Source organism: Tursiops truncatus, chromosome 16, assembly GCF_011762595.2.
Source record: "Tursiops truncatus isolate mTurTru1 chromosome 16, mTurTru1.mat.Y, whole genome shotgun sequence".
Lineage (NCBI taxonomy): Eukaryota > Metazoa > Chordata > Mammalia > Artiodactyla > Delphinidae > Tursiops > Tursiops truncatus.
The window spans coordinates 58,274,535-58,288,828 of record NC_047049.1 but is presented as its reverse complement, the minus strand read 5'-3'; the positions used below and the strand labels follow the sequence as shown (position 1 = coordinate 58,288,828).

The following is a 14,294-nucleotide window of genomic DNA, read 5'->3' as shown; positions in this document are numbered from 1 at the left end:
TTTAAAAATGATATTTATTGGGCTTCCCTGGTGGCTCTGTGGTTGGGAGTCTGCCTGCTGATGCAGGGGACATGGGTTCGTGCCCTGGTCCGGGAGGATCCCACATGCCGCGGAGCGGCTGGGCCCGTGAGCCATGGCCGCTGAGCCTGCGCGTCCGGAGCCTGTGCTCCGCAACGGGAGAGGCCACAACAGTGAGAGACCCGCGTACCAACAAAAAAAAAAAAAAAAAAAGATATTTATTGGGAATTCCCTGGTGGTCCAGTGGTTAGGACTTGGGGGCTTTCACTGCCGGGGCCCGGGTTCAATCCCTGGTCGGGAAACTAAGATCCCACAAACTATGCAGCACGGCCAAAAAAAAAAAATGTTTATTCAAGGTGATTCATTGCAGCATGCTAATAAATTAGGGACTAGTTATGTAGCTGTATAAAACAATGAGGAGGCTCTTTGGGTACTTCTACTAGAACATCACCAAGTTAAATTAAGTGAAAAAATCAGAATGCAGAGAGTATGCATAGTATGATCCTATTCGTGTAAAAATGGTGGAAGCCTATGTTTTTGTTTGTGCATAAAGTGTCTTTATTTTGAAGAATACAGAGGAAACACATAACATTGGCTGCAAGTAGATGGAATTTGAATGCCTAGGAGATAGTGGAGGGAAGAAAAATTTTCACTGTATGCCTCAGGGTTTTATATATGTGTATATGATTTTGTCATATGTATGGGTATATATATATATATATATATATATATATATATGTTATGTAATTTCAAATTAAATTTTAATTTTAATTTAAAAATTTAAAAGGAACAGAAAATAACCAGTCATCTAAGACTGATCAAAAGCCACGCCAGTGAGCTCTTGCTCTTTGCTGATATTTATTATGTGCTGCCTTATTGCTCTGAAGTTTGTGAATTACCAAAGTATGCTTCTTGAGAGTTAGAATAGTGTTTTTTGCATCTTTATATACATACCTATAGTGTCCATAGCCCAATGCTTTTTATGTAGTTGAAATTAGTATGTTGGTTTAATTCTATTTTTTAACAAGACTGTGTTATACTTGTTGAGTTTTTATATTATTTCATTTGATATAACTTGCTGTGAAGTGGGCTTTTATTTGCATGGGACATTTTCTGTGTTTCCAAATAAGAATGTGTAATTTTGGCTAAATATTTTAACTTAAAGTAATTTGTTGCATGTAAGTTACTCAGTGATAACATAATGGATTTACTGAATGTGAGGAAATGATCTGTTAGGTCCTTTTCAACTCTGTACAGAAGAATAATTGAATGAATGAATACATTTTAGTAGTACAAGAGGGTCAAGGAGAATACTTGCTTTATGCATTTCGGGTTCCTTTTTTAAATGACCCCCCCCCCCGAAAAAAAGACACCTTTGGCTGATCGGGTCATCTGTGTTATTAAACTATATTATATTAAACTATTACTAACTGATTCAGTTATTAATGCCAGTGACATTTTAATTAACAGCATAGTTTTATAGTGTTGTTTTCAAACTGTCCAGTTTGTCAAACAAATCCATTTGGCTAGATGAAAGAAAAATTTATGCATTACCTCATACTTTTGCTTTGTGTTTCCTCCTATTTCTTTGGTTTGTCTGATTATTAAATTTCGCTTAACACAGTGCTTTGGTATTTTATTTCCGATGTTGAATCTGAAACTGTTGTCAGGGATATCAGTTCTTTGTGTAAGTGTCTTTTAATGGCAGTGTATGTAGGGTGAATAGGAAGGAAACAAAGGAGTTACAGAGATACAGCAACCTAAAGTAAAAGGTCCAAAACTTTTTCTCATTATTTTTTGTTGCCAGGAAATAATGAAGAACAAGGGCTTAGTGCAGTGAATGAAAGAATGTGCTGCCCTTAATGTAAATTTTAAAAGCTGGAAACTTAGGTTCTATTATAAATTGGTCTTGGCTATTTTCCATATAGGAAAAAAATGTGAATTTATGTCCATTTACATTCTTTGCATTTGCATGTGATATTCTTCTGCTTGGTTCTGCCAGTGAGTTAACTCCATGTTCCTCCCCACAGGGTGGAGAATGCTTGCACCAAGCTTGTCCAGGCAGCCCAGATGCTTCAGTCAGACCCTTACTCAGTGCCTGCTCGAGATTATCTAATTGATGGATCAAGGGGCATCCTCTCCGGCACATCAGACCTGCTCCTCACCTTCGACGAGGCTGAGGTAGACAACCTGAGGCCCATGCAGACCTCTTCCAGACAAAAAGCCCAGCCTTAAAAGATAATAATGGAGGATTGAGGATTGTTTAGGATGACAAAATGTTGACTAGCTACACATCTGAATGACTGTGTTTTTTACTTATCGTTTACTCAATTGACTGAATACTATGAAATATATTTTCAGGTTCGTAAAATTATTAGAGTTTGCAAAGGAATTTTGGAATATCTTACAGTGGCAGAGGTGGTGGAAACTATGGAAGATTTGGTCACTTACACAAAGAATCTTGGACCAGGTTAGTCATATCCTACTTTTATAGCAGAATTTTTTATGGATTGTCCATGTTTGATCAAGAGGAAAGGGGTACTCCTCCCTACTTTTTTGTGGAAGATAGGTAATGATGCATTGAACTTTTAGTTGTCTCTACTCTGTTGATGGAGCTGACTCTGTGCTTCTACTGAAGAGATATCATTGTCTCTGAAAGCTGAATCTGCTTTCTACAGATCCTGGCCCTGTCTAATGAACTAAACTAGACATTGCAAATGTTGCTGGAGAATGTAGGAAATAATTTCCTATTACTGCAGTGCTTAAGGCCACCCTGAATCCTGACCTCTTCATTCCACATTATACAGCATTCCTTCACTGTCTGCCAGCTGGCCTGTAGCTCTGTGTGACCTCTTAGCTTGCTAATTAGCCTGCCTACTATTATGGATTCATGCCGTTGCCCAAGCCTGCATAATATAATCAGACCTAGAAGGAGAGAAGAACTTCTGTGGCTAAATCTCTGATTGTGTAGTCATCTGAGAATTCAGTATTCAAAATACATGAACAGATACCAGCTTTTGGTGTTATAGACATATAACATGAACTTGAGGCTCCTTAAAGTATGAATTAGACCAATGACAAGACATATCAGATGTTTAATTTGTTAGTATTAAGAATCACATATTATCTTATAAAATTCTTTTGTCTTACATAAAATGTATTTCCTTTAGGTTTCAGTGCAGTCATCCTGTAAACTTAAGGCAGTTTAGAATTTCTCTGAGCTGTCATTGAAAATCGCTGGGAAATGGCTTTAGAGCAGTACCCTTTAAACTTTCTCCTAGCACTGTGAAGAAATTTTACTTCTTCAAATGAAATCTTATGCAGATGAATTGGGAGATTGGGATTGACATATATATACTACTATGTATAAAGTAGATAACTAATGAGAACCTACTGTATGGCACAGGGAACTCGGTGCTCTCTGGTGACCTAAATGGGAAGAAAATCCAAAAAAGAGGGGATATATGCAGAAACTGACACAGCAGTGTAAAGCAACTATACTCAAATTAAAAAATAAAATAGACAAGCAACAAGGATATATTGTATAGCAGGGAATTACAGCCATTACCTTGTAATAACTTTTAATGGAGTATAATCTGTAAAATACTGAATCACTATGCTGTATACCTGAAACTAATATTGTAAATGAGCTATACTTCAATAAAAAAATCTAATGAAATAATGAAGAAATAAATCTTTGCAGAATCCCAACATATAAAAGACAGAAATGGAGCTACTCTGGATGAAGCAGAGGCAGCCCCACCCTTTCCATCTCCCTCTGGGTGCCCCTTGACGATCTGTGAACCTGCTTAAGAAGTTCTAAGAGCAGTTGGAAAACCAAAGTGTTAGAGAATCACATAGTACCCTTGAATAATAACCAAAGTAGCAAAAAGTGCTAGCATGCTAACTCCAAAACACCAGATGCTTTCAAATGCTGTCATCACCATAATTATTATTATTATTTTTAAAATTTATTGTATTTATTTATTTTTGGCTGCATTGCTGTGCGTGAGCTCTTAGTTGCGGCGAGCGGGGCTACTCTTTGTTGCAGTGGGCAGGCTTCTCACTGCAGTGGTTTCTCTTGTTGCGGAGCTCGGGCTCTAGGGGCGCGGGCTTCAGTAGTTGTGGCACACGAGCTCCAGAGCGCAGTCTCAGTAGTTGTGACACATGGACTTTGTTGATCGTGACATGTGGGATCTTCCCAGACCAGGGATCGAGCCCATGTCCTCTGCATTGGCAGGCAGATTCTTAACCACTGTGCCACCAGGGAAGCTCCCGTAATTATTTTTATTTGTTTCTAATTATAAAAGTGATACATCCTTATTTTGGATAAGTTGGAAAGTACAGAAAAATTTAAAGATGAAAACAAAACACATTATTGTAATTCTTAAGATTTTTTTCAGCCACTAGTTTCTTAGCCCAGGCACACCTTGCTTCACTTTCTTGTGCTTCACACATAACTGCGTTCTTACAAATTGAAGGTTTGTGGCAACCCTGTCTCAAGCAAGTCTATTGGTGCCATTTTTCCAATAGCATTTGTTCACTTCATGTCTCTGTGCCCCATTTTGGTAATTCTCACAATATTTCAAATTTTTTTCATTATTATATTGTTATGGTGATCTGTGATCACTGATCTTTGATGTTACCACTGAAAAGATTATGATTCATTGAAGGCTTAGATGATAGTTGGCATTTTTTAGCATAAAGTATTTTTAAATTAAGGTATGTACATTGTTTTTTTAGACATAGTGCTATTTCATACTTAATAGACTACAGTATAGTGTAGACATAACTTTTATATGCACTGGGAAACCAGAACATGCCTGTGACTCGTTTTATTATGATATTCACTTTATTGCAGTGGTCTGGAACTGAATCCGCAGTATCTTTGAGGTGTGCCTGTACTAGGCTCACATGAGATTCTTATACACATAGGTTCAGTGGCCAGGTACATGGCATGAAAGCTGGTATGGTAGCCAGGCAAAGTATTTTTCCCCCCACTTGTGAATTTTTTTTCAAATGTATATTTACTAATTGCAACATTTAAAAAATATTTGTGAATGTATTTATGTCAAATGTGTGAAAATTATGTCACATTTAGGATTTAATAAATTGCTTTTAATGAGAAGAATAAAGTTGCATTAATTTAGAACTGTCCTGAAAAATTCTATATCATAAATGCTAGAGTTCAGTGATAGTATCTGTTGTTTAAATAAGTGGACAGTCAGTTTGGACTTTCACAGTAATTCATAATGGATTTAGGCTCAGAAAGCCAGACTCTGGATTGTTTCACGGCTCACTCTGCACAATTTATTCCCTGTGCCCAGGAATGACTAAGATGGCCAAGATGATTGATGAGAGGCAGCAGGAACTGACTCACCAGGAGCACCGAGTGATGTTGGTGAACTCAATGAACACTGTGAAAGAGTTGCTGCCAGTTCTCATTTCAGGTATTTTCTGTCTGTACTTTATCTTACAGAAAAAAAACATGTTAACATGTTCTAAACTCTGGTGTTTATTTTCTTTTGCTGTTTAGTTGCATGTCTTTCAGCCTGAGTAAAAATGCAGCTGATTAGCTAAGAACCAGTATTTATCTTCTCTCATGCTCTCCTTCTCTTGCTCTTTGTTTGAAATTGCTCTCCTGTTGCCTCATACTGTTCTCTTGAAGTTCTAACAGGCCCTTTTCTCCTCTAGAAACTCTAGTTTTGGATGTATGGATTTTGACACCTTTATTTGTACTCAGAAAAAACAATTAGGAGCTGGAATGGATATTATAGAGCACTGTATAGTAAGGAAGTGAACCCACAGCCCTTTCCTAGAAGATATTTAACTCTTCTCTACGTTGAAGAGCAGGTGGTGTACACCAACTAGGACCACGTTCCCATTGGGCAGAGCCCAGAAATGCAAACATGGTGGCTGCTCTCTCAACTAGCAAAAGGGAGTTGCACTTATTGAGTGTCTAGTATGTACCAGACATCTCATGGTTTATGTAAATTATCTTTGTAAAGTTGTGGGTTAGTTGGTTTAAGTCTCAGAGGGCAGCTTTATTTTCAGAATTTTATAAGGCATGTCACTGTAATCGCCAGCTACTGCCTCCCTGCTTTGTAATTTCAAGTAGTAGCTAAAATAGGAGATGTGAGTGTAAGAGTTCAGAAAGCCCTTACATGAACTAGAAAACAAAAATTTGTAAATAGCGCCTTATAATCTTCTCAAAACTATGTTTTTGAGACCAACTGTTCCATATGGCAGAAAGGTTGTTGGGAAGAATCTTTCTAATCTGGGTAACTCAGTAAAGCATTGATTAATCTTTGTTTTTATAATTTTAGTTAGTTTATAAGAAGATATTCTCTTCTCTAGTGTTTCGTTATTATTTTCTTCTTCACTTTTAGGGGTTAGATAGTCCCTGCTATATGTTAAGATAAATCATGGAAGATAAACTCAACACTTTGGGATCTTCCACTAGGATTGGGTCAAGCGGCATTCTTTGGTTACAGTTTTACTGACTGTTTTTATCTCGTCACATTAGGTTTGTGTTTGATGGGGCCAGTGTTAGGGCTGGGATGATAATTCATTTAGAAGGATAGTGGATATTTTGTGACTGTGGATCTTCAGTATATGCATGTTAAATTAGTTTTCTGATCATGATGTGGTGAAGTTTTGTACCTTGAGCTTTCTTAACAGTGAAGGTTGCTGATACTGGAACTTTAATGGCAGACTTGCAGTGTTTGTTTTCATATTCTTTTTTAAGACCTTAGAAGCCCAAAACATATTCACAGTGTGGAACATCTTGTGTGAATATTGTAATACAGCAAGATTAAATTCCAGGCTTAGTTTCTGATCTTTTGTTTATTTTTACAGCTATGAAGATTTTTGTAACAACTAAAAACTCAAAAAACCAAGGAATTGAAGAAGCTTTGAAAAATCGTAATTTTACTGTAGAAAAGATGAGCGCTGAAATTAATGAGATCATTCGTGTATTACAACTCACTTCTTGGGACGAAGATGCCTGGGCCAGCAAGGTAAGTGTTATTGGGGGAGAAATAAGCAAAATCCCCAATCTTCCCTTCCTGGGGATGTGATTGTCTCACATTTTTTCTTGTAATTGTGTGTAGCATAGGACTACTTAGATATTATGAAAGTATTTTCTTCTTTACTTTTGTAAAATAAAGGGTTATGGGTTACTTCCTGCTTTTGCACATTTCCTTTGCTCTGAGGTAGAACAAACAAATAGGTATGCAGGGTGAATGTTGGTTGAAAGCTAGGATGTAGCTTTTCCTTCAAGCTGGAGTCTCATGGATTGGGCTGGTGGAGGAATTCTGGTGTTGTGTATACTCCCCTGGGTGGGAGCCCTGCCTTTCATGTGGGTGGTTGTTGCTAGGTGACTAAGTAAGATACAGAATATGCCTATGACTGAATTTTATGGAAAACTTTTCTTAACCAATTTTTGACCCAGAGAAATCTACAAAGGAAACTCTTGACATTTCTAGGTGTGTCCCTTCATCATTCTGTTTTCCTTAAAGAGAGCTTAACTGAAATATTAGTTTTCACGTTTGTCAGTTAGTTTGAGGGGTCCCTTTACCCTTGGTCTAGAATTTCCTCTTGAATTCCAGAAGGGTTGGTGGATTCCGCCTAGAGCCCAGCAGCGGTGGTTTGAGGTGCTGCTGCTCTGGTCTGCTTCTTGTCTAGTGATTGGGAACAGAGACACTTGGGTTTACACTTCCCTTGTAGGAGCCCAAGATGCAGGCAGTGGGGGGAACACATTGTCTCCAGGATCCAGCTTCCCCCACCGTGTGGACCCACATGCTATCTCCAGGGCCACCCAGCAGGCTGGTGGCAGACTACAGAGGGGATATTGTAGTATGATTTCCACTGGGTGCCCAGTAGGGCTCTGTTTGTCCTCCAGGACACCTATAAGGTAAGGTCGAAGCTGGGGCTAAAATCAACAGTCTCTCTTTGTTGACCAGAAAGTTAAACTAAGAGTGGAGGAGAAATTAGTCAGATTGTCTTAACTATGGATTTGTTTTCAGAGGCATGAAGTTCTCGAACAAGTTCTAAGACTGTATTTTAAATCCATATTGTAAAATCATGTAACGTCTTTGATATTTTACTTAATTTTGCTTTTGCATATTTGATAACTTTCACTTCCCTGTTATGACTTCTTTATGCATCTTTTTTTTTGTTCTCTTGTTTGTTTTATTCTTTTTCTCACGTTTAGAAGGTAAGCTTTCTCTTGCCCTCTAGTTTCTTTTTTGCTTAAAAAGAGAAAAAGCATGTCTGTGAGGTTTTCTTGTGCTGTGTGCCGTGCCTCATTCCGTGTGCCGGTGTGTAACACTGTGCTTGAATATGCGTCAGAATTTGACTTAATACGGGACTCTGGGGCTGTGCTGGGCAGACTGTTTGGCTCATGTGGAGCTGTTTCTTTGGGGAAAGCAAAAGGAAAGACATTACTATGGGATGTCAGGCTTTCTATATTTGGTGGGTGCTTTCCTCTCTTTGAGCAGTCTCCTGGGAACTGTTTTGGTCTGGTCGTTCCCACTGACTTCACTTGAGGGGCAGATTTCCCCAGGTAGCTGGGTGACCCCTAAGTTACCAGTGGACCTTGCTCTTAGGAAAGGAAACTTCCAGCTGTTGCTATCTCGTATTTGCCTCTCCTACCAGTTTCCTTTGCAGGCTCTGGAATTTGACTTTTGGAGATGCATCATTGAGATTTTAAGCCATAATGAAAATGGGTAGGCTAGAGAGTCTAGATGGGGCACCTGTCCTTCACAATAATCCTAGCATTAAAAATCAAAAGGAAAAAAGTCAGGTGTACCTAAAGTTTTTCCTAACTTCAGTACCTGGCTCACTGCATGTTCTGCTATCTAAGCTGTGAATCAGCTGTTGTTCTCCATGATCTCATGTTCCTCTAATCTAATCTCTTTCCTTATTCTCTTCTCTTTGCTTCTAGCAGATGAGAAATAGTAAAAAGAAAAGCGGGCCTTGCAACCTTAATGTTTCTCTATTTTTGGAAGGGAAAAGTCGTCCATCAATTAGTAACTAAGTATGACTGAGCTTTATTTTGTGCAAGTGCCGAGAGCTGCTTCTTTAAAAACCAAAACCAAAACCAAAACCGTGGTCAGTTGAGTTTTTCAGGAGGAAGATTAGGCATTTGGGGGCATATACAAGGGAAATATAAACCTGGTCTCCACTGTGTACAGTCTAATAGCTCTCTCAGTTTTATGCTGATCTGGAAGGAACCAGACTGTTAGGATGCTGTAAAACTATCAGAATGAAAGGAAATAAAATTAGTTCAGCTAAAAGAAGCTTAAGTACATAATGACATCAGAATGAGCAAGAAATGTTTATTTTTTAACTTCATTTTGCTTTTGTTTTACATTTACCTGATTCAAATATCAAAATGCTATAAAGGGACTTCCCTGGTGGCGCAGTGGTTAAGACTCTGTGCTCCCAATGCAGGAGGCCCTGGTTCAATCCCTGGTCAGGGAACTAGATCTCATATGCATGCTGCAACTAAGAGTTCACATGCCACAACTAAGGAGCCGGCGAGCCACAACTAAGACCTGGCACAACCAAATAAATAAACAAACAAATAAATAAATAAATATTGAAAAAATGCTATAAAAGGATATGTGTGACACAGCTCGCTCTCATCCCCATCCCTATCCACTCTACCTCCCTTACCCCCTAAGAGTAATTGTTTTTATTAGTTGCAAGAATATTTAGAAAAAATTTTACCCTGAAAATGGAAATTGGTAACTAGGGTTTGGTTATTTTTCAGTTTAGTAGCATTATGCATCTTTCATTGCTCAACTGTAAGCAGTGAATTAATCAGACCTTGTGTCTGTCTGTGACCCCTGGGTTCCCATTCTGTTTAATACATACGATATCTTTTACCTCCTCTCACCCCTACCAATAAAGAATTAACTTTGTCTTACCATACTTGTTTCATGCTTCCCCACTGGTGCAGTTTTCTCCTGGAAAGTGATGGTTCCTCTAGAAAAGTGGGGGAAGAAAGTAAGTGGAAAAAATTCTTGGTAAAAGTACGTCTTGCCGAATAAGTTAAGATTTTAAAGAGGCAATGCAATAGCTGATTATTTTACGTTTTATACCTACATTCAAATGGCAGATTTACAAATTTATAAGTACTTTGACTTTAAACACTTCACTTTATTTTGAAAATAAAAAATTTCCCCTCCTAAATCAACAATCATAATGATTATTAAAAACTATTTTAGCATTTTTCCTGGGAATACATTATGAGACAAAAGAATTTGGGGTTTAAACACAGTTCTAATTTTACCCTTTGTAAATTTAGCAATCTATATTTAATCTCTTTTTTTTTGGTATTTATATTACTTGTATCTTGACGCATGCTGAGAATAAAGAGGAAGTGAAAAAAATTTAAAAAGCATTTCATTGCTAAGAATTTTTGAACCCTATGTAGGTGTTCCTGTAACTGCAACTTGAGTCATTAGATACTATTATTCAGAATTCGTCCCTGTGGTGTGTCTCCTCCCACGGTGGGCCTAGGTTGGTGGTGGGTAAATGTAGTGAGTGACTCAGATGTCTTGCACAGATTACTCTAGTCTACCAAAGAAGGAAATACTGGTTAGAACATGCAATCCTATAATAACTTGCCCTTACTGCAGACCATTGAGGATTTAAGGGTTGATTTTTATTTCAGTTTTGAAAAAAATAAGGTTATATATGAGCTTTTTATGAGTCTTTTAGTATTCTATTATGCAGTATTAGTTTTAGTATTCTAGTATGCAGCTAATACAACAAAGGATTTATCTTTTGGAGTTTGAGATAAATAGTTAATTTAGGTATATATAATATTTCATCCTCCCCCCCAGCCAAAGGAGAAAAGCCCAACATGGTACAGGAATTGACATTTCCCTTCTGATCCAAGTGATCTTTTAGTTGGTATAACTGATTGTGTGTGCATAGGTGGCACGGAAGCACTGAGAAGGTATTCTTGGAGATGAGGAACTGATGCCTGGGAGGGTAGCTTGCCTGAAGGCTCAGGGCTAGATGACTTTCTCTCCAAGGTTAAATGTAGTTTATAAGATTTTGTTCTACGGCCCAATTTATCTTTCCAAAAACATCTTTGTTTAAAACACGGACTTGAGGGTAGAAATGTGGTCAGGAATGGGCTGGAGTGAGAAGGGTGGGGTTGGGAGGTGTTAGTGGAAAAGGGAGAGTAGCTTGGGCAGTGAATGAGAGGGGGTCCTTAGTCCCAAATTAAAAATTTTCAAGAGCCTGGGAACGGAGAAGCTCGCTTTCCCTGCCACAGTTCCTCTTGATCGTCTGTGGGAGGAACTCAGTGGTTCTTGGTATTATTCAGTGTTCTTTAGGTCTAACTTTATATTAAATTTCAGAAGTGTTTCAGGTCCTGGAAAAGCATGTAAAAAGGAGTCTTTTAGGTTGTCCTTCTGACTTCTGGTATAGGTGGCAGAGTGCCAAGGCACTATGGTTTTTCTCATTTAAAACCTGAACTCATCAGAGTTTTACAGTAAAACGGACCAGAGCAGGAGGGTATCAGATCCCTGACAGCTGTCCCCAAAGCTACATGACTAGATCTGGTCTTTTTTATATTCACTCTTTAAAAAAAAGAACAACAACAAAAACAGAGAAGAGATTGGTGGAGACTTTTCTTGTTCCCAAATTTGAGATTTTACAGAGAACAGTACTTATTGAGGGTACAGTTTTTTTCTCTTCTATTTCATACCCAGAGTGTATTCTGAGTACTTAGACCTACATAACAAGGTTTAACAAAAAGCTTTATGGTACATAGTGTAGTTGACCCCAGAGTTATGATTATTTTTACCCTTTATAAATATATCTCAAAATTGCTTCTTAGTCCTAGTTGTTCATTGAATTTGTTTATGTTATAGCCGATGTTAGTATACTTCTTTTGTTGCTTATGTCAGAATTCTGTCAATTCCATAACAAACACTGCCCTTCAAAAGAAATTCTTAAGAGACCAAAATATTTGTTCCCACAGACATTTTTGCTTTTAATAGATATGACATTAAAATGTATTGTGTTTAAATGATTCTTTACAATTTGCTCTATTCCAGAAAGAAGTTAAGGTGGCCCTCTCAGTGACTGTTTTAAATCTCCAAAATTGTCTAAAATTCATGCTCTTAAAAACTTTGGTAACTAATTGAAATTCCCAGTGTAAAAATGCAGCTTCATTGCAAATTTGCCATTGATTATTTTTAGGAGAAAATGAGCATCTCTTAATGCTAAATTCTTGATATTCTCACATCTCATACTCAGGACTAAATTAGTCACATCCTGAGAATCAGATTCTTTCCTTGAAGCATGGTGACCACGCTTTATTAGGGAGAAAAAAGCAGTGACTTTTGAGGATACTGAATAGAGCAAAACTAGTTTTTCTATCGTGTTTCAAATCATTTTGGGGCAGTGGAGAATAAAAGCAGTTATTTAGGTTAGTGAGGATTATGAATTTGATTTATAGAGCTAATTTTCTGGGCAGTATTAACCAAGCCAGAATTGGCAAGGCAAAAGATTTGCTGACTACTGTAAAAGGTTAGTGGAATCTTTGGCAACTCTCTTTGGTAAAAGAAAAAAATTCTTGAATTTCATCTAATAGAAAATAATGAGGTTTGAGATCAAACTGTGTTTCTATGACTGAGCCCCTTAATTTATAAAATTAAATTACATTAAAAATTGAAGTTCAATGAAGCAATGAAGGAAAAAATGCCTAAAATAGAACCTAACATGTAGGAAGTGCTCAATTAAGATTAGTTTCCTAACTGGTAGCCTTTAATGCTAGAATAGACACTGAAAAATTTCTGATCTTTGTTTCCCCTTGAATTGAGATTTCTGAAATGTTATAAGTATCTATTGTTTTTTTTCACTGAAAATATAAGTGTATTAGAGAAATGGTTATTAATAGATTTTAAATTAAGTATTTTTCCATGGCTATAATTCCTCTTCTTCAGAATGTGCACAATACTTCCTAGGTGAGAGATCATGAATTTTTTTTAAAATCTGTATCTAGACAAAGTCCTATAACTGGTATTAGACCTTAAAGGCTATCCGACTCTCTGAGGTTGGGTGTTGCCTGCGACTCTCTTTAAAAAGATATTGATTTGGGCCTTGCTAATTTGGAATTAAGCTAAAGTTGACTTTTGAAGACAAGGTTTGCTGTACAGATTAATTTGAACTAGATGAAGGAAGAGCAAATATTTAAACCATTTGAGAATCAAAGCACTTAAAAAATGCCACTTGTCTACTTACAGCACTAATGACAGATGGATTTTGAAATAGATCCTCTTATGACTGCCTTTTATTGATAGATAGCTATCATAATTTCATATAACTTGATAATAAAAATATTTTATTTCCATTTTTTCAGTAATTTAGTTCACTTCTTTTCAGTTGCCATGGCTGAGAATTTGTTACTTAGAGCCTTAGATAGCCAAATCTGTATCTGTTTAGATGGGGAAAGAGGGAGTCCAAAGCTGAGAGTCCTGTAATTTGAATAGGTACTTTGGAAAAGCTGGTGTCAGGCTGCTGACCTTAAGCCTAATTATGAGTGCTCCCAACGCTTATTGGTGCTGCTGCTGGGTTTTGTTTGAATTGGAAGTGGGGATGCTCCTAGTGCCCCCATGTGGAAAACTGGTGGCACCACACCTTGAAGAACCCCGGTTTGCAGGACTGGAAATTGAAAAAAGGTAGGGATTTAAGGCGTTGCCTAGAGTTTCAGAGGTTAACTCTGTGCTTTGATGGATGGGCTCTGTAAGATCCAGTTCCCTAAGCAAAAGGGAGAGAGGCTGTCTTTTAAGGTGTTAAATAGACTTAAGAGATGGCCAGTCTGTCAGTTGTGAGGATGGGTACATGCATATTTGTTATATTGTTTTCTGTATATCTATTTACTTAAAAAACTTTATTAAAACATATGTATATTTTAAAAGTGATTAGTCTGTTGTTTGGACTTCTCATGCTATATCCTGGGAGATTTTATGCTAGTTTTATGCAAGTCATTATGAATCCTGATTTTAAACAATAAATTGAGACCCACTTATTTTATCCTGCCTCTTCTTCCAGATTAGGGACGGTAAGGGAACTAAGGATGAGGAGTGGCAGGGAAGGCCCGAAAGACACTTCTTTCTTGTATTACATTTGGTGGTTTACTTGTGGAATTAAAACTGAATTGCTAGATTAAAATTTTCAGCTTTCTTCCAGCCAGTAATTCCAGGTTTTTCAGATTAAACATAGTGAAACATCAAGCAGTGTGTGTA

At 37.4% G+C, this 14,294-nt stretch overlaps 1 protein-coding gene across 2 annotated transcripts in view; it reads left to right on the top strand.

Moving 5' to 3' along the window:
• Positions 1-14,294, top strand: part of VCL (vinculin) — a 101,824-nt gene that overhangs the window by 53,949 nt on the left and 33,581 nt on the right. For both annotated transcript variants that reach the window (XM_019936005.3, XM_019936003.3), the window contains exons 3-6: positions 2,049-2,199; positions 2,380-2,488; positions 5,346-5,468; positions 6,877-7,037. In XM_019936005.3, the coding sequence (XP_019791564.1) occupies positions 2,049-2,199; positions 2,380-2,488; positions 5,346-5,468; positions 6,877-7,037 (544 nt within the window). The remainder of the gene's footprint in view (positions 1-2,048; positions 2,200-2,379; positions 2,489-5,345; positions 5,469-6,876; positions 7,038-14,294) is intronic.